The sequence below is a fragment of the Nylanderia fulva genome, unplaced genomic scaffold (genome assembly GCF_048542155.1).
Source record: "Nylanderia fulva isolate GAGA-0341 unplaced genomic scaffold, ASM4854215v1 Scaffold1, whole genome shotgun sequence".
NCBI classification, from domain to species: domain Eukaryota; kingdom Metazoa; phylum Arthropoda; class Insecta; order Hymenoptera; family Formicidae; genus Nylanderia; species Nylanderia fulva.
In genome coordinates this window covers 1,040,086-1,065,612 of record NW_028189192.1, presented here as the reverse complement: position 1 = coordinate 1,065,612, position 25,527 = coordinate 1,040,086, and the positions used below count along the sequence as shown (strand labels likewise).

At 28.3% G+C, this 25,527-nt stretch overlaps 5 protein-coding genes and 1 long non-coding RNA gene across 8 annotated transcripts; 3 read left to right on the top strand and 3 right to left on the bottom strand.

Annotated features, from left to right (window-relative positions):
- Window positions 1-230: 230 nt before the first annotated feature.
- Window positions 231-4,098, bottom strand: Nct (Nicastrin). Of its 2 annotated transcripts, XM_029313881.2 has the most exons (9): window positions 4,019-4,098; window positions 3,637-3,944; window positions 3,456-3,554; window positions 2,999-3,336; window positions 2,442-2,829; window positions 1,704-2,106; window positions 1,175-1,623; window positions 884-1,076; window positions 231-791 (listed from the first exon to the last, which is right to left on the bottom strand). In XM_029313881.2, the coding sequence occupies exons 2-9, from the start codon at window positions 3,686-3,688 to the stop codon at window positions 773-775; spliced, it is 1,941 nt and encodes a 646-aa protein (XP_029169714.1). In that variant the 5' UTR covers window positions 3,689-3,944; window positions 4,019-4,098; the 3' UTR covers window positions 231-772. The 2 variants fall into 2 exon arrangements, with proteins under 2 accessions (XP_029169714.1, XP_085341140.1); XM_085485014.1 differs by lacking the exon at window positions 4,019-4,098 and having other exon boundaries at window positions 3,637-4,012.
- A 539-nt stretch (window positions 4,099-4,637) lies between these two features.
- Window positions 4,638-9,094, bottom strand: Tsr1 (Tsr1 ribosome assembly factor). The gene is made up of 12 exons (XM_029313864.2): window positions 8,404-9,094; window positions 7,971-8,241; window positions 7,640-7,889; window positions 7,313-7,510; window positions 6,972-7,214; window positions 6,626-6,794; window positions 6,316-6,516; window positions 6,016-6,242; window positions 5,666-5,929; window positions 5,453-5,563; window positions 5,033-5,240; window positions 4,638-4,874 (listed from the first exon to the last, which is right to left on the bottom strand). The coding sequence occupies exons 1-12, from the start codon at window positions 8,510-8,512 to the stop codon at window positions 4,717-4,719; spliced, it is 2,409 nt and encodes an 802-aa protein (XP_029169697.2). The 5' UTR covers window positions 8,513-9,094; the 3' UTR covers window positions 4,638-4,716.
- A 909-nt stretch (window positions 9,095-10,003) lies between these two features.
- Lkb1 (Lkb1/serine/threonine kinase 11) lies at window positions 10,004-13,047 on the top strand. Of its 2 annotated transcripts, none has more exons than XM_029313883.2 (6): window positions 10,004-10,484; window positions 10,643-10,763; window positions 11,409-11,594; window positions 11,791-11,927; window positions 12,024-12,367; window positions 12,558-13,047. In XM_029313883.2, the coding sequence occupies exons 1-6, from the start codon at window positions 10,141-10,143 to the stop codon at window positions 12,719-12,721; spliced, it is 1,296 nt and encodes a 431-aa protein (XP_029169716.1). In that variant the 5' UTR covers window positions 10,004-10,140; the 3' UTR covers window positions 12,722-13,047. The 2 variants fall into 2 exon arrangements, with proteins under 2 accessions (XP_029169716.1, XP_029169715.1); XM_029313882.2 differs by having other exon boundaries at window positions 10,005-10,484; window positions 12,555-13,047.
- A 623-nt stretch (window positions 13,048-13,670) lies between these two features.
- Window positions 13,671-17,391, top strand: LOC114939591 (telomerase reverse transcriptase-like). The gene is made up of 8 exons (XM_029313944.2): window positions 13,671-13,866; window positions 14,038-14,677; window positions 14,792-15,132; window positions 15,214-15,419; window positions 15,491-15,717; window positions 15,790-15,983; window positions 16,053-16,241; window positions 16,320-17,391. Exons 1-7 carry the CDS (start codon window positions 13,853-13,855, stop codon window positions 16,183-16,185), a joined length of 1,755 nt encoding a protein of 584 aa, XP_029169777.2. The 5' UTR covers window positions 13,671-13,852; the 3' UTR covers window positions 16,186-16,241; window positions 16,320-17,391.
- On the bottom strand, window positions 16,591-23,974 carry LOC114939505 (odorant receptor 67a-like). Its single transcript, XM_085489265.1, has 9 exons — window positions 23,782-23,974; window positions 23,529-23,645; window positions 23,250-23,367; window positions 18,254-18,506; window positions 18,005-18,127; window positions 17,655-17,745; window positions 17,300-17,436; window positions 16,851-16,983; window positions 16,591-16,641 (listed from the first exon to the last, which is right to left on the bottom strand). The coding sequence occupies exons 1-9, from the start codon at window positions 23,923-23,925 to the stop codon at window positions 16,591-16,593; spliced, it is 1,167 nt and encodes a 388-aa protein (XP_085345391.1). The 5' UTR covers window positions 23,926-23,974.
- On the top strand, window positions 18,849-19,895 carry LOC146725283 (uncharacterized). Its single transcript, XR_014925191.1, has 3 exons — window positions 18,849-18,913; window positions 19,520-19,611; window positions 19,822-19,895. It is a non-coding gene; the product is annotated as an uncharacterized LOC146725283 (long non-coding RNA).
- Window positions 23,975-25,527: the final 1,553 nt, after the last annotated feature.

The window sequence follows — 25,527 nt, the reverse complement described above, 5'->3', positions numbered from 1 at the left end:
TGAAGAAGCGAAAAATCATGTAATGTTTTTATATCGAAATAAATTAGTCCTTATTTATATATTCGATAATATAAAATATTGCAAAACGTGGATTAATAAATAACTGTGAATCTCAATTTTCGCTGGAAATGTAAGATACACATATACAAACGAATTACATTTATGTTTATTAATACAAGATAAAAAAGGGAGTTTTCGGTATTTTATCAATCATATTACTGAACATGTGATTAATGAAAAAATTAATTTATTTCGTTAAAATTTAATTTCATATAATTTTTCGCTTTTTATTATATTTTGATGCTGTGAGGAAACAGGAGTTTTTAAAGTAATAAGTGCAGTGATTTAATATACATACAAAATACAAAGCTGCCGAATTTATCGAGCTTTCCATTTTGATCGTTTTTTGTTTTTTTTTTTGTACATAATTTTATAAACAATTCAAACACATTTAATTTCATCACATCATACAGAAAAAAAGAGAATTGCAGATAGGAGGAAAGATTTGTTTAGTGATTTACATATTTCAGAAATATTAAGGATGCATCAATTGATAATCTTTCTTTCATGCAATTGATGCATATATGAAACGGTGATGATAAATAATAAAAATAATTATGAGATGATAATGTAACATATGTGCAAATATTGGAATTAGAAAAAATCGTCCGAGGGCGTACCACACATACGGTTAGAGGCTAGTTATTGGAACATTTTGATCTTGGCGATAATTATCTAACCTGATCATTGATATGTGGTCCGCAGCGTATCCCTAGCAATCAACTGTTCTCCTGAAAAGCAGAATTTTCAGTTTTATTGATATAATATTAAAATTTATTTTTAGTAATCCTTAAATCCTCTATAGGATATCTATAATACTAACCTTGAATTAAATAAAATATCAGCTCGATTATTGATAAACCACACTAACACAAATGAAGTACCGGCGATTATGCTACCCAGGATCATACTGAAGCGTTCTGTCGCTGCTGATGGTTTAAGAAACATTCTTACGCTCAATGTTTGCCATACAGATTCTGTCCAAGTCGAATAGACCCCGGACTTCATGTCATATCCTACAACAGAAGATACCATTGAAATAATTCGTCAATAAATATATAGGACGAAATAGATACTTTTTATACTTTCTATATATCCATTATGAGGAACCTACCATCGATGATAAACGCAGGACTTATAGCTGAGCTATAATTCACGGTCGAGTTTATACACAAGCCTTCAAAATTGGTTCCGCTCATCCAAGCGAGACGATTCTCGTGGCAGGTTGTTTCATTCATCTCGAAGAGTTTCTCACCAGTTAGGAGAGCTAAAAGCTGGCCTGTTAAACTTGTCGCAAGATTGGGTGCCCTGTGCACACCAACGTATAACGGTAGGACCTGATTAATCAATTTAGCATTGGGAGCCGAAGATGCACGAAAGAGATTACATTTTGCGCTCTCCAAATAACAATCTAGCATTTCCGCAGTAAGATTTTCCAGAGACATTGGTAGATCAACAGGTTGCTGCGGTTCCTGCTTACCTGTCACCATCCGATAAAGTTCATTAGCGATCTGAAGAGCAATTTTCGCTAAATTTGTTGCAAGCGCGCCTCTAGTATCGTTTCTAAAACATGATATATGAAAATCTCAATGCAAAACACATGAAATATGCATTAGAATCTCAAATAAAAGAGAGCTTATTACATATTAAAACCAAGACCTTCCGCATCGTCTAAGATACCATTATAGTATTTATTCTTAAATTGTACTCCATGACTGCTTATCACAACAGCTGTTAGATTCGGTTTTGCTTCCAGGAAACTTTGCACTGATGTAGGTGGCACACTACCGGTTAGAATACTACTGTTCGATACATTCAACGCATTCTGCAAATGATTTATCATATCGCCATCTTCGCCATTGCTGTGAAGAAATATTTCATCTCCATCTAACTGACCAAATTCAATCACGCTCTTGATGTCGTCAATGTTTAAATTAATTCCACCGAGAGCATTAAAATTATTTTGTTTCAAATCGTACACCATACGACTAGATCCTATATAATCGAATGCCTCTCCATTCAGCAATGAGAATATAACGTTTGTCTCTAGAAATAATAAGAATAAATATATACATATATTATATGTGCATATTGTAATTAATCCTTATGTCAATGCATAATTTTTCATCAATGTTGAATACCCGATTATCGACTGCACGTTTGGTTGCATTACACTGACAATTTCTTTTTATAGTAATTGTTAGATTTATAATTTGTTATAAGTAATTGCATTGAATATTATTTCCCGTTATATTTTGTTATATTAATATTTAATATGCAGTTTTAATACTTAATGTTACTTTAAATATACTCGGATACCCATTCATTGGCAGAAGGATTAAAGTTTTTGTGATAATTTCGTAGAGAAAATTAACACGTACTATCGACAGTGGCGTTTAAGTGGTTCAAGTAGTATGCAGTAGCGAGTAATGTCACAAGTCCTGTCACTACGTTGCGCGCACCTGGTGATATACCATCGAATAATGACGATGCGTCCAATCGTGCTGTTACCATTATTACTGTATTATTATTCTCATCGAGAGACGCTAAAGGCCAATGGATGTTTCTGTCTCCAAGTGGATCACAAAATTGCATCGGATTAAAATTGAACTTGAAACCGGTACGTTTTATACACGATTCCGAGTTAACGGCAGCATACATGAATGATTTCATTTCTATCGCGCAAAGAGATCTCTGATACTGCGTCTCGAGATTGTGAGCATTATGTGTCTCAAAACAAGATCTTATGGCCTCCAAAGCAGTTTGATTCTGAAAAACAAAACATTACTTTTAATGTTTAATATTAATAAATATATTTATATAAAAATAGTAAATATTAAATCACATATTATAAAAAAAAAATTAAATATGTTATAATATTAATGGTAAAAATATTAATCATATAGGAATTAAATTGACAACTTTAGATGAATCGAACCTCTGTATAAAACATGGGAAATGGCCAGTCTTCCATGAGTAATGCAGATCCAAAAGGATTCCATGGTTTCATGTCGTTACATTTTTTATAACCGGAATATCGATTTGGACACTGGTCTTCAGGTGAATACATTGTCGGACGTTCATGACTAGTATTTCTCGTTAATAGCACTCCATTTATATTATTCGTATTTCGAAGTTTTACAAGTGTTTTTCTAGTAAACATCTCAAATGGAAGGACTACAGTATACGGACCAGCAGTGGCATTTTTTTCTATCCAAGTAATATCATTATCTACCTCGATCAGATGCACGACACCTACACTTCCTAATCTACTAGCTGTAAATATATAAAATATTGTAATTTATCTGCAAAGTAGAGTGTAAAATAACTCGTATATGAGCTGGAAGATTCCAAATAAGAAAAAAAAATGTAATAAGATAATAATAAACTCTTACAAGAGCATCCAAATTGATGTGTGCCATTATGCTTTCGGAAACAAGCAGCTACACCCTCTAAAGGCATGTAAATCATATCCTTTATTCTTTCAGTGGCCACTGTAAATTAATTTGTAATTAGTGATTATTTTTAATAATATCGAAATTAGATTTCTCAAAATATACATGAAATTATATTCACCTGAATTTACGATGACAAGTGCTAAAATATACTTCCACATTTCCATCGCCATTTTTGTCTATTCAAGATTTGAGCGATCGATTATAATTTTCAAATATTATCTGTTATCATTGCGATACATTTTGAATGTAAAATACAAAAATAATTTTATATAATACTACACGTCTCGTATGAGTTGGTAGAGTTTACATCGGTGTTAAAATCGAGAGTGATTCGATAACAATTCGTTTGGTTAGAGCTGCGTTTTGCTTTTAAAGTTTGAAGAAAAAATCTCCCCTATTTTCGTCCACTATGACAATAATATCACGCTGTAACAACAAATAATATAATTCAGATTTTGCGAGAACTAAACAAATTGTAGACAAAGCATTTTATGTCAAACCTTTGAAGAACCAATATTAAGCCTGAATCACATGATGCGATTTTTTGGGAGCGTCTCCGATGAGATTAGATTCTTCCACTGGATCAACCAATCCTGAATGTTGAACTAAATTCATGCAAGTTGGTAAATTACTAGATTCTAGTAATTTATCATCTCTCCACACAATATTTTATTTGAAATATGTAATAAGAACAAGTCTTCTATCTTTAAAATTAAAATCTATCTTTTAAAACTAAAAAAGATAAATTAGTATTAAGTTGGCCGAAAAAATCTTATTTTTAATTAAAAAACTTATTTTGTGCACAAATAAACTGCAGAACTTTGTATTAAATAAGTATTGTTATGAGCTGATGCAAGAAATCGATAAAAAAATTGTAATTTAACTTTTACAGATTTTTATACGAAAATTACAGCGCTCCTCGTTCATTATTATCAATACTTTAATTGTGAAGAAAGATTTTTCAATCTGTATAGCCAATAAAATAAGCTTATAAAAAGCTTATATTATTGCTTATTTTTTTGTCTCAATCAAGCAGTTTTTGATTCTTTTCTTTGTTTTTACATGCAGCAGTTTATTCGCACGCGGATATACCTACATCTTAAAATAAACAAATATATATTTCTTATTATATAATATATATTTGTATATATTATATACATATATATAATTAAACATGTTTTAATTCCACAAATACAGATTATTCGATCTGCATGGTTTCAGATTTGTACGATGGTTGTGTCAATAATAAAGGTTCAAAGGTCCACTTTGGAAATACTCGTTTGTATAGATTCATTAGAATTGTATCTTGAGATTTTAATTGACCATTGAAGATACACTTCATATGCCCATGTGTACCTATGGTAAAATTATAAATATAAATATAAAATTATAAATACATTACATACTGAAACATAGATGAAATATGTAGATATCTGTTTATAGATGGATATGTAAATATAGCAAATATAATAAAACAGAAAAGTATAATTGCATGGAAAAAATTGATTAGTTACCAAGAGATTCCTTTATATGTCCTCTACGTCCGTATTTTGTTCTTAATTGAACAGGTTTGAACCATTCAATATCCTCACGATTAAAAAACATGAAGCGCACAACTACTGATCTCTTGTTTACTTTATACGGATGACCACTTAGAACGACTCGTTCCAAGACAATTCTATTGGGATTACAAGATAACACATTTCCAGTTGCAATTAATTCCTGAAATCAATGTTATTCTGTGAATTTTTAATATAAGAATATAAATTATTAATTTCTTCTACAATATATTATAACAGATATGACAGCAATGATAACAGATAATATTTATTATGAATATTATGATATTAATAACTTCATAAAATTTTAATCTTTATATATATATTGATACTAATAACATTAAATTAATTAAAATAAAATAAATTAATACGTACAAGCTCTCCACTTTTATTTTCAATGTAGCAAAGTACTGGACACGGTGAGAAAGTAACTGGTGCATACATACTTGCTACGACGGTATTTTCAGGATGAAAGTATCTTTCATACTAAAACAAAATATTATTATTATTAAATTATGAATTCTTGCATATTACATGTTTCTTGTTCATTGTATAAAACTTGTAAATAGAAGGATTGTGTTGATTCACCTTATGTTTATTGCCATTTGTATGTTGACTGAATATTGGATTCGCTGTAAATCGTCTAAATCCGCACTGAAATACTAATCTCTCCTTCGATTTGATCGGTAGCGTGTAATTATTCGAATGTTTCAATACGACATTCATTACAGACATTTTATGTTCATATGGAAGTAAACCAATCACTATTAATGGTTGATTCACCATCGTAGCAAATGCCTTAAAAGTTTCTGTATTAACGTGAATAATATCAAGTGTTACATATCTTCCTGGCTGAAATCGTAAATATGTATATTATATAAAAATAAAAAGAGATATGTATGAATACAACGAAAAAAAATTGTCACATATAGACTTACCCATACAGACTCTTCGATATCTTTGCATTCTTTATAAATACGCTTTCGTCTACGATCGTAATCTGCAAATTCAATTATTCGAGAATAATCGATGGGAAGATTTTCCTTCGAATCCCATGGACTGGTACGAAATGATTCGAGACCTCGGTATTTTTGGAATCTCGTTTTAGCTAATGTCTCTTGGGGCGTATCCACTTCATCCGGAAATTGTGCGTCCAAATTTGCCTCTGTGTATTATTACGAAATTATTATCAAAGTAGACAATATATTACACATACATATGTATATAAATTATATTACCTTTGAACGTATCCATTGCTTGTTTCTCTTCAAGTACATCGATATCTCGATCATAATGTTCATCATCCATTGCAGCTTCTGATATCGTAATAGTTTCATATTCTTCATCATCTTCTAAATCTTTATTACTGTCTGCTTCAGATCTTGCTTCTTCCACAGACATATCATCCTCTGATTCTTCTGAACATGCACTGAGAATTTCTAAAAAAAAGAGAAAAAAGATTTTTTAAAGTAAAATGAAGAACAAGTTAAATGAGAACAAAATTTTTTTTACTGAAAAAATTAAAAAATAAGAAAAAGAATGCAATACCTCCATCTTCATCTGGTATCCACGCAGCTTGATATTCAGAAGTACCTTTTGGTACAACTTTTACAATTTTTCTTTTTCTATTGGCTGCTGCTTCAGCCAATTCCTCTTCTGTAGGCCACGTTTGTTCAGCGTCCATTGGGTCAGGAATAATTTCACTTTCGAGAGATTCCTACAAATTGTGATAAATTCTAAATGCAATTATATACTGGTATTATTGTCACAATTGTCATTTTAAATTATTATATATAAAAATAAATTACCAGTAATTCTGGTATATTCTATCATTATTTGTTCTTTGCAATTAGTTAGTGAGATATATTAGTAATAGAATAAAAAATATATAAACCTGTTTTTCAGGGTCTGCAGTATACAAAACTACTGTTCTCGTTTCTCCTTCTGTCTTCATCTCATCATCAGGAGAACGTTTCTTGCGATTAGCATATATAATTTCATATGGATCACTTAATTCTTTGATGCACGACATTTGAAAGTCACCAAAGCCTGGTATATGAACCAAATTATTAACAGACAGTGGACATGAGCCTCGCACATATCCAGTGACCGAAAGAGTTCCCAAATTGAGTGAATCCTGATTAGATAAAAATTTGCATAGTTGTTAAATTGCTTATACCTGTATATATAATATAAATAAGATATTTAAAATATAATATTTAAAGTACAACATACCTCATTACATTTAAATGAAAATTCTTCGGCTAAAAGGTGCGGCCTCATATTTTTGTAAAATACACTTCTTTGTTTTTGTGATCCTGCACGACGTAACATATTCAAGCAATCGTCTGCTGTGTCTAATTCAAGTACTTTCTCATCAGGAAGCCATTTAGAAATAGCATGTTGCACAGATTGTTTATATTCCTGACGTTTCTATTTTGATACATATTAAATTAGATTTTCACATATAGTATAAAATTTAGTATAAATTACAATAAGTAAGAAAACAATTATCTCTTGTTTGTATTGTTTTCTTGAAGATATCAATATCTTATTACTTACTTTAATATGAAGTTTCTGAATATTGTGAACTGCAACTATAGTAGTAGGTAAACCTTGAGCAAGACAAGACACAATTATCTTCCGGCCTTCATCATCTATAATTTCTCTTTCACTATTATCACCATTTAACCGAAACGTGACAGAAGTTATAAAGAGTATTGTATTAGCAACTTTGGCTGCATCTAATGTTGCTAAAACATTATCTATCGGTGGCACAATGATGGAAAATCGTTGTTTTAACTTTGGTATCCTGCACAAATATGTATTTAAAAGATTAATATAAATGTCAAGTTTTTGTTTTCTAAAAGTAATATGTAATTTTGCAGCATACCCTATATGTGTGATCCCACTTGGACTGGTAGAAATATTAGCAGTTTCATCCATACCAGTTATAACAGACATAACACTTTGAATGTCTATATCATTATGCAAGGGTATAATACAGATAAGAACAGGCGCAGAAGAAAAACCACCAAGATCTCTCTTTTGCGCTAGTATTTCCTCTCGCTTCTTCTTTCTGATTTGCAACAATTGGTTTCTACGCGCATCTCTCTGAAGATTTTTCTTAAGATGTTTCAATGATGTTTTGATATTTTGTTTACCTAAGAAAAATTAAATATTTTAAAAATATTAAATAAAAATAGGTTCTATGATATATATAAAATATATATAATTATTTATTGCATCAAAAAAATCTTGACTTATTACCTAAAAATAAATTAGTTATTATTTTTATAGTTCTGCCATAAAATTAGTTAATTTACCTTTAAGATCTTTATTGATAGCACTTTTACTACGATGTCTTCCAGTCTTGTGTTGCTTATTAGATTGTTTCAACGCACCTGGTCGGTGCGTTTCTTGTTTTGTATTCATATTAATTATTATTATAATTAATAAATCTTCTGTAAATGTTTAAGTGCTCATTTGGCACTTAAATTCTAATAAAAATACACTCATTTGATGATTCTTTTGCATAATACTCTAACACGTGCAATTTTTTTTAAAGATTTCTTGTACGAGAGTGCACTTGATCGATTAACGAAGTTAATCTCTATGGCCACTGTTTGAGTTTCTCTACAAATTATTATATAATTCTCTTCATCCTGCAAATAAACTGATAAATACTATAAAGTTTGTTCCAATCTTCGTAACACGTGCAATCACAAAATTAAAGGTTAGATCGCGCGTGAGCTAGGAAATTACTAGAGACACGCGCGCAGCATTTGATGACAGTTTTGGAGAAAAATTTATTTTCAGTAAATATTTCGACATCCAATAGAAGAGCTTGCTTTTCAGTAACTTTAACTAGCGATATTTTGCGATCTAAAACATTTTTTTTTACTGGCCATTGTACGCACAAATTAAATTAAAACAATTACAATATAAGATTTAATTAAAACACACAATCAAAATAATGAAATAATAGTGCGTCATTAGCGCGCTAACTATCACCTTCTTCTCACCTTCGCGCCGCATTCCATTCTCCCCACTCCACGCGTCGCTTTACCCCCTCCACTCCTTCCTCCCACTCGCTCTATCCCCACCACCGCTCCATCCCTACTTCTCCTCCCTCCAACCACATCTGCGCACTGCGCACCGCATTCCACAGCTGCTACGTCATTCGCGTGAGGCACAGTGTTACCAGACGTAGAGAAATTGCTCCATGTTTGTCGGACGTATAATTTTTAAATATTATTTCTTATTGTGATATTAGGCTTTAAAAATGATTAAAAATGTGATTTTCAGTTTATATAATTTTAAGTGGTGCTTTGTATTTCTTAAAAAATGTAATAAAGTTTAGAGAAAATAATTTTTACTTTTATGTTTAATGCAAATTAAAATATAGACAGTAATTTTTATTTTTCTTATTTAATAGGTAATTAACTATAATTTGCTTCATAATTATTTATTTATGTAATTCTATTATTAATATTTTATTATCGATAATAGTTTATAGTTTTATTATTATTATTACGAAAAAATATTCTTGCTCAATTTCTAAAATAAAAATTTGTTTATTTTTACAACTTCTAACTATTGTTTAAGAGAAATTTGTGACTTATTCATTTTTTTAAATAGATACATACAATATATTTGTTAAAAATGGATACTTTAATATTGTTTTTCTTTATTTTCAAATATTTTGAAATGGGTAGAAAATTTTCGGAATAAGTAGAGAATTTTTAAAATAAAGACTTTTTTAAGCTTGAGTGGGGAAATTTCAGTTTTACATCTGGTAACACTGGAAGAGTTTTTAGCGATTTAGTTATAATATAATTATCTGTGGAAAATACCCTAGCATGAAAATACCCTAGTCTAGTGACATAGGCCGATATTGCAAGTTCGCCGATCATCTATAAATTTGATTGTCTATGATAATCGCGCTTCTTCACGTATCTCACCAGTGTTCACAACAATGGTCGTGCCGGTTGTAATTTTAGGTTAAATCATTATACTCGCATGATCTCTTTATAGTTTATAAACTCTAAACGGAGTAAAAAATGGACAATAGAATAACGATATGTGATCCGGACGAAGAAGAAATTGAAAATGACATATTGCGTGATATCGAACCGGGCATGTGGATCAATGACGATCCGAACTATGACTTGGACGAGATTAACATGTTTTTTCACAGAGTTGATTCAGCTCAAATTATATACGAAGAGAAGAAGAAAAAGTGTAAATTTATTGGTAAATATGTCATGGGCGACGTTCTCGGCGAAGGTAGTTATGGAAAAGTTAAAGAGGTGTTGGATTCGCAAACGCTCTGTCGAAGGGCGGTCAAAATACTAAAGAAAAGAAAACTTCGTAGGATACCGAATGGTGAACAGAATGTTCAACGGTACGTTCGACGAATGTATACTTCTGCGAGTTTGACATTAATGTCCATTATATTTTATATCGACTTTTATCGCTGGATACGAAAATGTGATGAGCTATTGCAAAAATTGTTCATTTCTTGCTTGTTATTTACTAATATTTCGTTATACTTATTCACAGGGAAATAAAATTGTTAAGAATATTAAGACACAAGAATGTAATAAATCTCGTGGATGTTTTATATAGCGACGAGAAAGAGAAAATGTATCTAGTTATGGAATTTTGCGTATGTGGATTACAGGTAAATTTTAATAAAATAAATAAAATAAAATTTTTATAAAATAAATTTTAATAAGCAGCTTTTTTTCAGTGTTCAAAATATTAGATACGCACAAATGTCATATGTAAATTACCAAACAAAATAATATCAAGAAATAGAAATGATAATAATTTTGCATTTCTGTGTTAACTATTATAATTGTTTGACTATAATTATCAATTTAGAATAATTATGTTATTGATTTATTTTGATTTTGTATTATTTTGAGATATTATTCATATTAGTATCAAGTTTCAATATGGTATTTTTAATATTGAGACAATTTATTTATTTTCAACGTGATTATATATTACAGAAAAATTCAATATATTTATATTAATATTGCTTAATATAAAGAAAGTTTATAATTAGCATATTGCAATATTATATAAATATTGCAAAAGATGATTACATTATAATGATGTAATAATTGTAATATATTAGTATCTTACACCATAATAAATATGTGTGTGTGTGTGCATGTATGTGCATGCACACGTGAAATTTTCTGATAGAAAAAGCTATAATAAAAACCACATTAATTTTTTTGCTTTTAATTTCTGTGGTTGAACAATGGCTTGCATGAATTAACAACAATTAGATTTCTATTTATTAGATCCTTTGCAGGATATGTTGGAAAGTACACCAACCAAGAAGCTTCCTCTTTGGCAGGCACACGACTACTTCTGTCAATTGTTGGATGGTTTAGAATATCTTTACAGTAAAGGAATAGTTCACAAAGATATAAAACCTGGAAACTTATTATTAACCTTAGATGGCACCTTAAAGATTAGTGACTTTGGCGTTGCAGAGGTACAAATTCCATCTATAACTTCATAATTAGGCTACAAATTTATATGCAGTTATAAATTATAAAAATAAATTAAAAAAAAAGAAATTTCTAATAAGGAAAGTTTGGACAGATTCTATATCTATTTAAAAAATGTTAAACATATATTTCACAACAATTTGTATTCCTATTTGTGATTACGCATCTCCATTGTGCTAGGCATTAGACATGTTTTCCAAAGACGATACATGTACAATAGGTCAGGGATCCCCGGCATTTCAGCCACCAGAAATTGCAAATGGCTGCGAAAGTTTCTCAGGTTTTAAAGTAGATATATGGAGTAGTGGAGTTACATTGTAAGTAACATTTATATAGCATTAGTAAATAATTTATATATAATGTGAAGGAAAAATAGTATATATTATAATGTGTATATAAAATGTATTTTATAGGTATAATATAACAACAGGCTTATATCCTTTTGAAGGAGATAATATATATAAATTATATGAAAACATTGGAAGGGGTGAATATACTATACCGAAAGAAGTAGAGGAGCCTTTAAAATCGCTCATAGAGGGAATGTTGCAGAAAGATGCAGATAATAGATTTACATTGCAACAGGTTAAAAGACACGCTTGGACCATATGTGAGCATCCTAAAACGCAAAAAGAAGTACCTATACCTCCTCTTAAAAGTAACGGGTGTCATAGTATGACTGTTTTGCCATATCTAATGGAATATCATTATGGGGTTGATGATAATCCCGTATATTATACAGAACATCAACTAAATGGTAGGTCTGTTAACGCTATTTTTGTTATATATTAAATAAACATTGAAAAATTATGGCAACAATACAGAATTGTGATGTGTAATCAAAAGAAATTTTCCTTACTGTAATATTTATTAAATTACATCCTTCCTTTTCACGTAATGCAATAAGATCATAGAAAGTATAACAAGAATCACTTTTTCCTTAGAAGAAAGAAGACTTCAAGAATTGGATCGTATTAGCGAGGATCGAAAAACTACATGTAATAGTCATGTAAATGCTAAATCCAACACAAACAGTCAAAACAAACGAAGATGGCGTAAACCAATTTCTTGCATTAGTATTAAGAGATTTCCATCCTGCAAGCCATCGTGATTTCCTTGATTATATCGCTATTCTTTCGTTTATATTTCACTGACTATGTCAGTTACAAAGTTTCTCTATGGTGGAGATGACTGAAAGCTCGATTAATGCTGAGCGTGCCAGATGTAATCTAGCTACAGCACGAATAAGAATGTAACGCTTTGGAATCAATTCGAAAGCGTCGGATGTAAACATTTGTGATATTAAGATTAAATCGTGTAGCGCGAATAATTCAACGACACCCTTATTAATCGTTCAACCCATAAAATGCCCAATTTAAGTCAAATTTCGTTCTGGTGCCATATGGACATTACGATTAATAAAATTGTTAATCGTCACTTTTCTGCATTTTATTTACAATCAAATTTTCCTGTATCGAATAATTTTATTTGCGCGAAAATCAATTTATCATTAGCTATATTTTGTCAAATTTCTTGATTTTATTTATTTATTTAGTAAATAAATAGAAAATACTTATTTAGCATTATATTGTAAATTTCAGATTTATTTTGGTATGTACCACTGCAAATATTGCCTTAATATACACTCAACTTTATATGCGTCAAAAAATTATATTAAAATATATTTATATATTATACTTTCACAAATAAAATATATAAATATATATTGTAAATTATTAAATACAATAATTTTAATATTAAACAATGATAAAAAAATGAAATTTTTAAGTGTGCATATAATGTAACATTTCTTTGTATAATTTTTTAATAGGTATATAAACTAAATGTCTTCATCTTTTTTTTAAATCAATTTTTCAACAATATGTATATATATATTTTTTTAATATTTTGTAATAAAATTTTGTACATATTATACAATATACATATATATTATTTAAGCTGATTATTGAGTTAATAATTTTTTTTTTTTTTTTGAGAAAAATTATATGAAAAATATATTTAATTCAATTTCTCTACGGCGATTACACCCCTCTATTCTATTATTATCAGTTGGTAATCCTGACGAGTCTCAAATATTAGTTCAAAATTTTTCCGTCTCCCTGTCGATTTTGAACGTTTAATTTATTTTTAATTTGTTTTATACTGTCTATTATATGAGTAGTGTAAAATAATATACATGTAATGCTAATAGTTATCAAATAAAGATTTTAATAAAAAAAAGATGAATTTTAAAAGGTTTTTATTATATTTATGAAATACATTAAAATATCTTTTTAGAAGAGATTAGTTGCATTAATTAGGTTATGAATGTTATCTATTATTATTATATTATTATTTATATTATTTATAATTTATTATATTATTTCGATTATTTACTTTTTAAATCAAATATGTTTTTTTTTGTAGGAAAAGACGCTATAAGTATAAAAAAACATCTACAAATAAACAATGCTCAAAGCCGGAATCAGGAACAAGTTCGATTCCAGTTAAAAAATATAATTCTACAGTAAATTTATTTGCATCGAGATGTCGACTGAGAAAGACAGGTCGTACTATGGCAAAAATCTCAAAATACCATATTTTAGAGAGTAAAAATACGGGACGAGAAATATGTCATAGGATTCTTAATACAAATATTGGACATAATGAATATCATAATAACGTTAATTTCGATGCTGTTATCCTTAGTTTGTCACCAATTTTGGAATCATTTAAAAATCGACATAATAGATATAATTATTTCGAAGAATTGACATTTATTATAGCAAGAGATAATGAAAAGTATAAAAAAAAAAATAAGAATCAAATTCATCAACGTTCACTACAATCTTTCTTCAGTTTGTTATTACATAAAAATGTTCCTTTGTCATTATTTGGAACAAGGAAAAATTTTAAATTTATAAAAAGAACGATTGGTCGTCTTTTAAAAACTAATCCAGAAAAGAAAACAATAACAAGAGCTTTTAAAAGAACTGTGCCAGAAGACACAGAAAAAAAGGCTACTTATGCATCATTGAATATGCAACCATTGTTTAACAAGTTTGATGTATGTTTATTTTAGAGTTTAAATATTTTTGTTTTTGCCTAGAATTATTACCATCTTTCTAGCGATTTAATAATAAAAATATCCAATTTTTTCTGTAATATCTTATATTTACAGATATCCAGAATTAAGTGGTTTCATTCAATTAATAATAATACAGTAAAATGGATAATTATATTAAAATTGTTACATTGGTTCTTTGCACAATATATAATAAAAATTTTACATAAATATGTGGTATTGCATTCGGTTAAAAAGCAATGGATTTACTTTGTAAAAGATGATTGGTGCAAGATGCAAGAAGAATTTATAAAGGAGAAAATAAGTACAGGTGGTCTTGTACCGTGGATACCTAGAGCAAAAAAGGTGGAAACAAGAAAGTCAACATTTAATATACCTATTGGGACATACAAATTTATCCCAAGTTCGTCTGGTTTGAGAGCTTTATTAGTGGCAAAGTATATATATTTCTTTTATTTATATTAAAGAAATGTGAATATTATTAAATTTTATGTATCATGTATTACATATTATTTCAGGTACAGCGTTAAAGAAAAGTTTGATGACATTGATGTTGTTTTGAGATTTTTGCAGCAGTTATATGTCACATACTTTAATTTAAATGGACTTCCCACTATAGCAAACTGCAAGCAAGCAATTTATACATTTAAAAAGGCTTCAACCAAAAATCCTTTATATTATGTGTGCTGTGATATACAAGATGCATTTGGTTCAATAATACAAAGTATGTATAATTTACGATTATCGCACTTGAGACATTTAGCAATAAACAAGTTTTTATTTTTAATTTTGCAGAAAAATTATATAAGATTATTACTACATGCTGTAGACAGTTACGAATTTATCTTGTTTTGCGAACTTATAGTATACCAAGAAATGGAAAGCTAAAACAAACAGTGCAATTTTTACCTTTTTATCTAAGGCGGGCAATAGGTAAAAAAGCAATTATGAACAAAAAACGTAAATTAGTTAAACTAACAAAGCTGGTTAGAAAAATAAACAAATTAATATTTGACCAGAAGGTAGAACAATATTTTATATGTATAAGTTGTGATTAATATTTAATTAATACTTTAATTTAACTAAAATCTTAGGTAAAACTTGATGGTAAAGTATATTCAATAAAGCATGGTGTGCCACAAGGTATGCGAGTATCGCCAATTTTATCTGATATATATTACCAAAACATGTTCAAAGAAATGTTTTCTGTATATGCAAATAATGGACTTATGTGCACATACGCCGATGATATTTTATATATTACTGAGAATGAACATTATGCAACAGAGTAAGTTCAATAATTTTATATAATAATTATATATTATAGACACGTTATAAATATAAATTATTTTTATAGATTTCTAGAGATTATCAAAAATGGCATACCCGAATATAATGTAAAATTTAATCCGAATAAAATAAAAACAAATGTAGGATTGCCTTACACACCTACAAAAATAAAATTTTTAGGATGCAATATAGAACTGTAAAGCTAATTATATGGGATGTTAAAACTACAATTATTTTATTTTTAACTTTTTCTCAGGTAAAACATTGTAAAATAAATTATTTATGTTTTATATATTAATGTATTTTATGTATTAATATTTCTCACTTGTTGCAGATATCTCGTTTTGTATACAGATGACAGCCGATAATTTTTCTTCAGAATTATAATTATATTTATTTGATATTTATACGTGGCGTATCGGCTGTCGCATTTAAAAGAAAAATTACAAAAATATTAATCAATAACTTAATTTTTATTTTAAAATTTTTATATTCTCTACAAATAATCTATTGGCAAATACACAGACTGCATATTCATAATGGAAAATATTTGATATGGCGGCATCAAAGGGAGCTTATGAGTTAATTTCAGCTAAGTAAATTGATTATTGCATCGATCGCAACATCGTAAAATACGATACCGATGTGCGTACGATCTTAAAAAAAAGAAAACCAGTATTAAAATTGTGATATGCACAAATATTGATATATCTTAATTATTATTAAGTTTGCATTGCATAAATTATTAAGTTTTTAATTACATAATTTGATTTTTTGTTGTTTCATGAATTAGATGCTGATTATAGATGCTATTTTCTTTTTGATAATTATTTTTTATTAAACATATATAATATGCAAATCTTACTGTAGAGAAAGTATCCATCGATATCACGAACATCTTTCCTGCTGTTAATACGCAAGGTTCTCGTGTTTTCATTATCATAAAAATCAAGATTTTTCTTGTTCGAAAAGAAGTTTGATACCATGCTATATTTGTTCTGTAAGAGGAAAAATATTTTTCATATCTAGAGATTTTTTTTATACACATACATGCACAAAGCATACTTAAAAGTTATTTTTAAAATTTTGATGTGTATGTAGTTTCTTTGTATTTAATTTCTAAATTAATAGATTAATTTAAATTCATCAAATTTAGCAAGTTTAGAAAATGTACAATTATTATTTTATAATTAATAAATAAATATTATGAAAGTTATCATGAAAATAATTATACTCTTTCAGTTTCAGTTATTTTACAGTTACATGTATCAGATTAATTTAACATTTCTTGATAATTTGAAAATTTGTACGTACAAATTAGTATGAATACTTGCACTGTGATTGATTAAACTCTGTGCTGGAAAACTCTCAAAAAATAGATGCACTAATAATGCGCATGCAAATGTTATCTGTCTTAAAAATTCTTCTGGCTTGTCCATATTTGTCACTGCCTAAACAAGATTAATATATTAATTGTAAAATAATTAATATTTTTTGATTTTACAATTATACATCTTTTTTAGGTAATTTTGTTTGATTTATTGAAATAATTTGGCATTTTTATTTTTATATTATAAATATATTTTTGCATATTAGTAATTTATTATTTATAAGTGCAATATGATTAATAAAATTATGGTTATTACGAATATAAATAAAGTTGACATACCGTAACTCCTGTCATACTCATAATAAGCATGTTGAAACCTGCTACTGTAAGAAACATCTGACTGAATGTAGCTTCGATGAGATTGGTGAACCTTTGTACGTACATAAATATACATATGCAAATTTTATGTAAAAATATAATATTTAATTTAAGATGTTTTAAAAATATATATGTTTATGTATCTGGTAAACACACATATATATATATATATATATATATATATATATATATATATATATATGGTTTAAATACATTGATGTAATTAATTTTAATAAAAAATATATACACATATATGAGGCAATATAAAATAGTAAACTGACTCTGATAGTGTATACTATTACAGCGCAAACCTTAAAGCATTTTTATGCGCATTAATGCTTTTTATAATGTTTTTATATGGTTTATCATCTTTTATGGATGGTACAAGATTTATTTCTAAACTGTCTTCCTTTATTATATTTTCTAGTTCTTGCCTGAAGCAATGAATGCAATTGTTTCAAAATTATGATTCCATATATACTCATTATGTTTAATTTATGCATTATAAATATTCTACATTAATTAAATATGTTTTAGGAAAAATATTGTAAGATTCATACCCGATGATCTTAAATAATCCGCAAACATGTTGTATCATGATCACATACATAGTGTCTGCTGCGATGGCTATGCTTACAAAAATAATAGCTGCAGCATATCCGTGAATCAAGATGGGGAAATAATATTTGTCCATATCAATATAATATTCAACTTGATGTAGTAATGGTCGAGCTGTATCATTTGATGAAGAATGCAGCAACAGTGGTTGTAATGGTACTAACATAAATAACACCAATGCAGAATAAAAAGCACCTATATAAATAAAAGATTTTTACTCATTTTTCAAAAATTCATCAAAATATAATCGCAAATTTTTATTTTAAAAGAGAAAGAGAAAAAGAAAATCTTTTATTTTTACTATACAAAATAAGATGTATTAATCTCATATTCTATATATATTAAAGTATGTAGAAACAAAATATTCAAAAATATTTATTGCATTTGTCTCTTGTCTTTGGTTTTAATCATGTTTTAATGCAGTGATTCTCAATTGATCATCAATTTCGACCGTAATTGAATTTCCCGCTTTTTTTCCTGCTTTTTCTCCCGCGTTTTTCCTGTCTATAATCAACGTGACGTCATTCCGGAATCTCTGGCGAAACATCGCAGACGCAGGACAGATGGATTCTGAATCTCGACGCATTTAATTATTATTATTGGTGAGTAAATCATAATTGGAATGGTACTTTAATAATTTTAGATAACTTAGTATGTAAATTCGGCGTTCAGCAAGGCACGGGGTTTTATTGTTACGAGCGGTCACATATTATTTATGTGACAATATATTATGATGCATATTAATGTAAAACTTCTCCAACATCATAAAAGTAATGAATAAGTATTATGAACACGGGACGCATTAATTCTAAATATTTAATTGGTAAGTAAATCATCATATTATATTTCATCATCATATCATCAAGTAGTCATATATTTTAATCATTTATTTCGACTGTTCATTATTATACCTCCATTATTTGTACGCGTGCGAAGTTAGTCTCGAGGCATCGAGATATCGAGATATCGAGATATCGAAATATCGAGATATCGCGATCGTCGGCATCGAGCCTCGCGCGCCCTCCCGCGAGTCCCGCGTAATTTTCCCGCCAAATCGAGAGCGCTCCCGCGTCGCTTGCCATTAAAGTCGAAAATGTCGCGCGCTCGTTAATTGTATTCGAGTATAATAAGTGCGCGCATCAATCATACGTAATTATCTGTTATCTTTTGCGAGTGCGTTCTTATTGTAATTTAATTGTTTTCTTTAGTGAGTGCCACGAAGGAGTGCGAATGGTGAAATAAGAGAGAAAGAGAAAGCTCGAGGCGGCATTAGGCATCGCGTCGGTGGAACAATTCTGGAGTGAGTATATTTATTATTTGTTTATTGGTTAGGTTAGGTGGTAAATTAAAATTTATTAGTTGTATAAAGATATATAGTTAAAGAAAAATTTATAAAATTATTTAAACTTTTTGTGTGCTTGATATTACATGGAAATAAAATTCAATGCGTAGTAATTTTCTAAAATATTAATTATTTTTGACGTTGCTATAATTTATTTGTACATTACAGGTCAACGTAATTGGTGATTTTGACAATTTGAGAGGAAAAGCAGATTTGAGAGATATCGGGCAGCAGCGGAATAACATAGAGTGAGTATTAATTATTGGCTTATTATAGTTCAATTACTATTAAATAAAAATTTATAAAATTATTTATATCAAATTTAATGCATACACAATAATAATTTTCTAAAATACATACTAATTATTTTTTTAGGCGCTGCTATAATTCAAATTTTATTTGTTATGTTACAGATCAACGTAGCTTCAGTGCAACTTTGCTGTGGTGCATCGACTGATAAGTAAAAAATTATTATTTTATTATAAGGTAACGGTTGTAGATATTAAATTGTGTGAATATGTATAGATCTAGATTGTAGATTGTGTAGGCTGTAGTGTAAATTTTGTAGATAGTTCCGTTACCTTAAAATGAATGGATTACTAAAATTAAAGATTAAGCAGAATATGATAAAATATGTCTATTATTTAAAGTTTAAGAAAAGGAAAAGAAACATTTTATAGTAACATATTTAATCTAATTCATTTGATAAAGAACACACACTGACAATTATTAATTTGTTGTGAATGATTAAATATATAAAATTGCTGATTATTATAATGTACAGATTTTTATATCATATAATATTTTGTAATCCATTCATGTTGATAATTTGATTTTATGTCAGTTAAAATAAAATTATATTAAAATAACGGAGAACGTCTGATAAAGATCAGATATTTCGAGGATATTTTATCTCGACTAAAAGAAAGTAATAATGATATTAAATATAAAATTTGCAGAAAGTAGGATAATAAAACTCTTAAAATTTTTAATACGAATTATATGTTATTTTATATTGTTCTTTTTTATTTTTATGATTCATCGATTCTATTGTAGCGTAATTCGAAAATAAATGCACAAGTCGCGAATAAATTAAAATTGATAATTGATATTTTGCCGATTTATAATAAACGTAAAAAATTCTTTTCATTATATAATAATTTATTAATAAATTTTTATTAAAGAGGGGGTGTATTCTCGATATATTATATTATAGAACACTATTATTATTAACAAATGGCGATAATTATACTAATAAAGCACACATATAGTGTGCTTGACATCGCCATTAAGCAATGGAGGGAATTGATCGACAGCGCAAGTATCTAATAAGATACAATCGAATAAAAGTGTCGCGCGTTCAAGTACGGGAGTGTCGTATAAAGTGTCGCGCGTTCAAGTGCGGGAGTGTCGTCCAAAGTATCGCGCGTATTTAAATCAACAGACTTTGACAATTATCGGACAATTCTGATCAATCTGAGAGGAGGAGCAGGGCTAGGAGGCATCAGGCACCGGCGGAGCAATTCTGCGGTGAGTATTTATTATTTATGTAATATTTGTGCGTATAATATTTTTTTAAATAGTATTCTAGAAGTTTGTATTATAAATAATCGTTACATGATAATATTTTGACAACTTTATTTAACAGTATCATTACAATTAGACGAACTTCAGTCGCTTATAAATTAATATTCAATAATTTATTTGTAACTAGCTGAAGAGATACAAGTAATAAGTATCGAAACGTCCAGTCTAATTATTGTGAATGTAATATTAAATAAAGTCGTCCAAATTTAAGAACATTGTTATAATGCTCGTTAAAGGCCTATGTCATGTAACAATTATTTATAATATTTTTATATAATATATTTATCAAAAATATTATATACATACATATGTATATGTATAATATTTGGCTTGTTACAAATCACGTATTTTTTACGCATATATATTTATATATAATTGATATAATATAACGTTCTATTTTTATATATTTAAATAATTTAAATAAAGAAAAATGAGAGAAGTACTTTTTATAAATATTATAAAAATTTATAATAAAAAGATAGTCTTTACAACATTTATAAAGTTATTCAATTATATACTTACTGATTATTGTACGCATCAAATATAAAATTTAATGTGTACATTACCAATTTTTAGAGATATTAATTATTTAAAACGCTGCTATAATTTCTATTCTATTTGTATGTTACAGATAAACGTAGCTTCGTAGTCAACTCCGCTGCTACGCATCGACTGGTGAGTGATAAATCATTATTTTATACGAGGTAACGGTTTTATATATATTTGATTGAGATGTAGATTTAGAGTGTAGATTATAGACTAGATTGTAGATAGTTCCGTTACCTCAAAATGAATGAATAATAAAATTAATAATTACTTATTTCAATTTAAAAGAAATACAAAACAGTTTATATGATATATAGAAGAAATTAAATTTAAATCTAATTTAATCTAATTTATTTTTTATAAAGAACACATCATTAATTAATAATTGTGTGTTATAATTATAAATTGTATAAATAATTCTATAATTATAAATAATTGATTCGTTTAATATATCAATTTTATTCTAATTTTTTTGTACTTATAATAGTTTATTCATTCATATTGATTATTTGGCTTTGATTAATAATTTTTGTATGTATATTCATATATCGTTATTATGCGTTATGATATTTTTACATATTGTTATTCCGTTTATATATATCGACTACTTACATATATCTCCAGATCCTTTAACACATAAAATTTTTGTATTATTAAATATTTATATATTTTTTAACTTTGAGATATATGTATATAATTTATACATATAAGACATATTATTTATTTTACGACAAAATATTTATTAGATTTTGTGATATCTTACTTTAATATAAAGTGAAGTTACCGATAATCACGTCTATGAAAAATTATAATGAAAACTCGTGCATTTTAGGATAAACACAAATATTAATCCCTTACACATCTTTTATAAATTATTATTTTTTTAAATATTTGTACCGCGCGCAATTATTTTTACAAGAATTATATATGACACGTAGAGCAATTGATTTTCTTTTCGCCACATATAACATGGTAGTGTGATATATTTATGTTTAGTTTCATTGTTCATGCATATTTAACTTTTGTTATTTATTATTTTTTGTTTGCACGACAATTCTCGAGTGAGTAGATATAATAATGTGAGATTCTCCGTGTATTCTCGTCGTCTTATTTCTCGGATTGACAATTATTAAGAGATGTCATAACACGATTACACAATTCTACAATTTTACAATTGTAATAGACAATTCTTAGCTCGCATGAGCTAAGTTAAATAATTTTTGAAAACGTATCGCGTTGCGATGAATAAATACTGCAAAGTATTAAACGCGGTTATTTCCTAGGATCTTTATAAATATTAATTTGCGCGATTAATTAATTTCCGTGATTATGCGAAACAAGTGCGAGTTAAAGTTACGGCTATTTATCGAGACAAATATTGCTTAGCTTATAATAATTCTCGTTTATATGTGATTTTCTTTTTTCTTCCTCTTTTATTCATCAGGTAAAATTATTTTACTTACTTGCGTATATGATCGTAAAGAGTCGTCCAATTTCTGCATAATGATTAAGAATCTTAATATGGGTCGATGTCATTAGCCACTGCCAATCACTTTGTATTTGATCAAAAAGTGCTCTGATCTGCAATTGAATTTTATTTTTAAAGATCTAAATTTAAGATCTTTTATATGAGATTTTATAAGTATTTCTAATTGTTTAAACAAGTATCACAGACAATTGCTATCTCGTAGAGATTTAACTAAATTTCGAAAACTATATGTTATTATAATTATATCACATACCTGTTTTGCTTTTAATATACAAGTGATTAATTTTACTCCACATCCTATGTCGACTACTAATGGTGAAAGAGAATCGATGAACATATCGACATCTTTAATAGAGAGTAAACCACATACCTATACTTAAAAAACGTGTAGTTGTAAACATAAAACTATTTTTTAAAAAAAACTTTGTATAGAACAACCGCCACTGAGTAAGTTATTATTTCTTGAAAAAAACATGTGATATTCAAGCGTGTGTATGTCGGTATACCTTGGCGACAAATTGCGTACCAGCTAAAGAAACTATAATGGCAATAATAGCGTTGCTACTCCTTTTCGTTTGATATGGCCACTGGCCTATACACGACAGTAGAACTTTATTGATTCTATAGTGGCGTCCATCGAAGAATTGCATTTTGCGTGTATCAATAAGAATTGAACGTAGTGGAACAGTATATTTAGAGAGGACTTGCATGAGGACCTTTCATTATATCGCTTTCATTTTCATTGCTCGTGTGTACATTGCACAAGGATGATTGCCTTTAATAATTCTCTTTATATAAATGTGTCGGCAAACCATCGCGAAATTATTTTAATCGCTCACTTATACCTATAATCATTTATTCAAAGACACTGTCAAACTTAAGCATTTTGTTCTTTGAACTGGACGTTTTGCTTCAGTTCTTTAGTTTCCTATTGTACGAGGCCTCGGCATCTTCTTCTATCTTCGATAATAAAAACAAATTGTCACCGTAATTATATACTGTAAATTTTACAAAACATTTAATCTTTCTCTATGTTTTTCTTTTGAAAAACTTGATATTTCTTTATATTTATGATATAAATTGATAAATTTTTCAATTTCTTCGTATATTTTAATCAATTTATATTTATAATTAATAATATTTTAAATTTTAAGTGAAAGTTTTCATGTCGTGCATTTATACATATATATTAGAAGAAAATATGTGTTCTTTCTAAGAAATTAACAAATATTTAGGTAAGTGTTATTAAATTTTTATAACAAAACATGAAATTTTCTTATTACATACGAACATTGTATTTAAATAGTGTAATGAAAAATTTCAGTAATTTCGAAAACGAAGTGAAACGTTCTCTTGTCAATCGCGTTCATCTGTCGGTTGTTAGGTATCTAGGGCTTTTTTGGACACGCGCATTTTTACAAATGTCCCGTCGGTTTTAAACGTCACAACATCTATTTGTATGATATATATTTTTACAACTTTTTATTCCACTTAACGGAAGTGCGAGAAAGAAGTGTATTGTCGTTATTATGCCACAATTCCGCGAGTGATTATTTGAACGCGATACATATCATGCGAAGAGGTTTTGCACATTATGACGTAAGTATAGTGTAACAAATTTAGCATGCTAAACCAATAATTTTTTAGTTTTGTTTGCACAAATAAAATATATATAATTCTTTTTTCCTTTCCTTTCTTATTTGAAACTTCCGGATTCGCAGAGGCAGTTTGATACTTCTACGACTGCTGGAGACGATTCGTGTCTTTCTTCCGAACTTGATCTACTAAATCCAAAGTAATATTTCATAATTTCTTTATATTTTATAGAAGCTATATAATCTTATATTTTTGAAGAGTGACACAGTCTTGTCATAATTTGCGATTTACGTGTGGAGGGAGAAAGAACGAAGAGAGCGATCGATTAAATCTTCTTAAATCGTCATCCAGATCATCGTATTGCTATCGACAACCGGTTGTTAATAGACAAATCATTGAAGCAAAATTACGTAAGTGATGTAAGTGTAAATGAAATTCAAATACGCGAATTTGAAATATGTTTGGTTAGAAAGTTTATGCATTTCGTATAATGGAAACGTCTGACATAGAATGATTTTGAAAAAAAGTGTTAGACAAATTTTTTTGTTTGCCACAATCCTATTTTTTACATACGTGTCACTTTGTGGAGACACGTTTTAGTTACTAGAAAGGCTGACCAGATCGCTACGTCGCAATATATCTCAAATATTGGATCT

Coding starts and splice junctions, on each gene's coding strand:
- Nct (XM_029313881.2), bottom strand. CDS start 3,688: ATGGCGATGGAAATGTGGAAGTATATTTTAGCACTTGTCATCGTAAAT. Junction 3,555..3,636: donor ACTTGTCATCGTAAATTCAG/GTGAATATAATT, acceptor ATTAATTTACAG/TGGCCACTGAAAGAATAAAG. Junction 1,077..1,174: donor TCCTGCGTTTATCATCGATG/GTAGGTTCCTCA, acceptor CTTCTGTTGTAG/GATATGACATGAAGTCCGGG.
- Tsr1 (XM_029313864.2), bottom strand. CDS start 8,512: ATGAATACAAAACAAGAAACGCACCGACCAGGTGCGTTGAAACAATCT. Junction 7,890..7,970: donor AGTGGGATCACACATATAGG/GTATGCTGCAAA, acceptor ATATTTGTGCAG/GATACCAAAGTTAAAACAAC. Junction 6,795..6,971: donor CTGCAGACCCTGAAAAACAG/GTTTATATATTT, acceptor CACAATTTGTAG/GAATCTCTCGAAAGTGAAAT.
- Lkb1 (XM_029313882.2), top strand. CDS start 10,141: ATGGACAATAGAATAACGATATGTGATCCGGACGAAGAAGAAATTGAA. Junction 10,764..11,408: donor TTTGCGTATGTGGATTACAG/GTAAATTTTAAT, acceptor GATCCTTTGCAG/GATATGTTGGAAAGTACACC. Junction 11,595..11,790: donor GTGACTTTGGCGTTGCAGAG/GTACAAATTCCA, acceptor CCATTGTGCTAG/GCATTAGACATGTTTTCCAA.
- LOC114939591 (XM_029313944.2), top strand. Junction 14,678..14,791: donor CATTGTTTAACAAGTTTGAT/GTATGTTTATTT, acceptor TTATATTTACAG/ATATCCAGAATTAAGTGGTT. Junction 15,718..15,789: donor AATTAATATTTGACCAGAAG/GTAGAACAATAT, acceptor CTAAAATCTTAG/GTAAAACTTGATGGTAAAGT.
- LOC114939505 (XM_085489265.1), bottom strand. CDS start 23,925: ATGCAATTCTTCGATGGACGCCACTATAGAATCAATAAAGTTCTACTG. Junction 18,507..23,249: donor CTTTACGATCATATACGCAA/GTAAGTAAAATA, acceptor TTATTTATATAG/GTGCTTTTTATTCTGCATTG. Junction 16,984..17,299: donor GCAAGTATTCATACTAATTT/GTACGTACAAAT, acceptor TTCCTCTTACAG/AACAAATATAGCATGGTATC.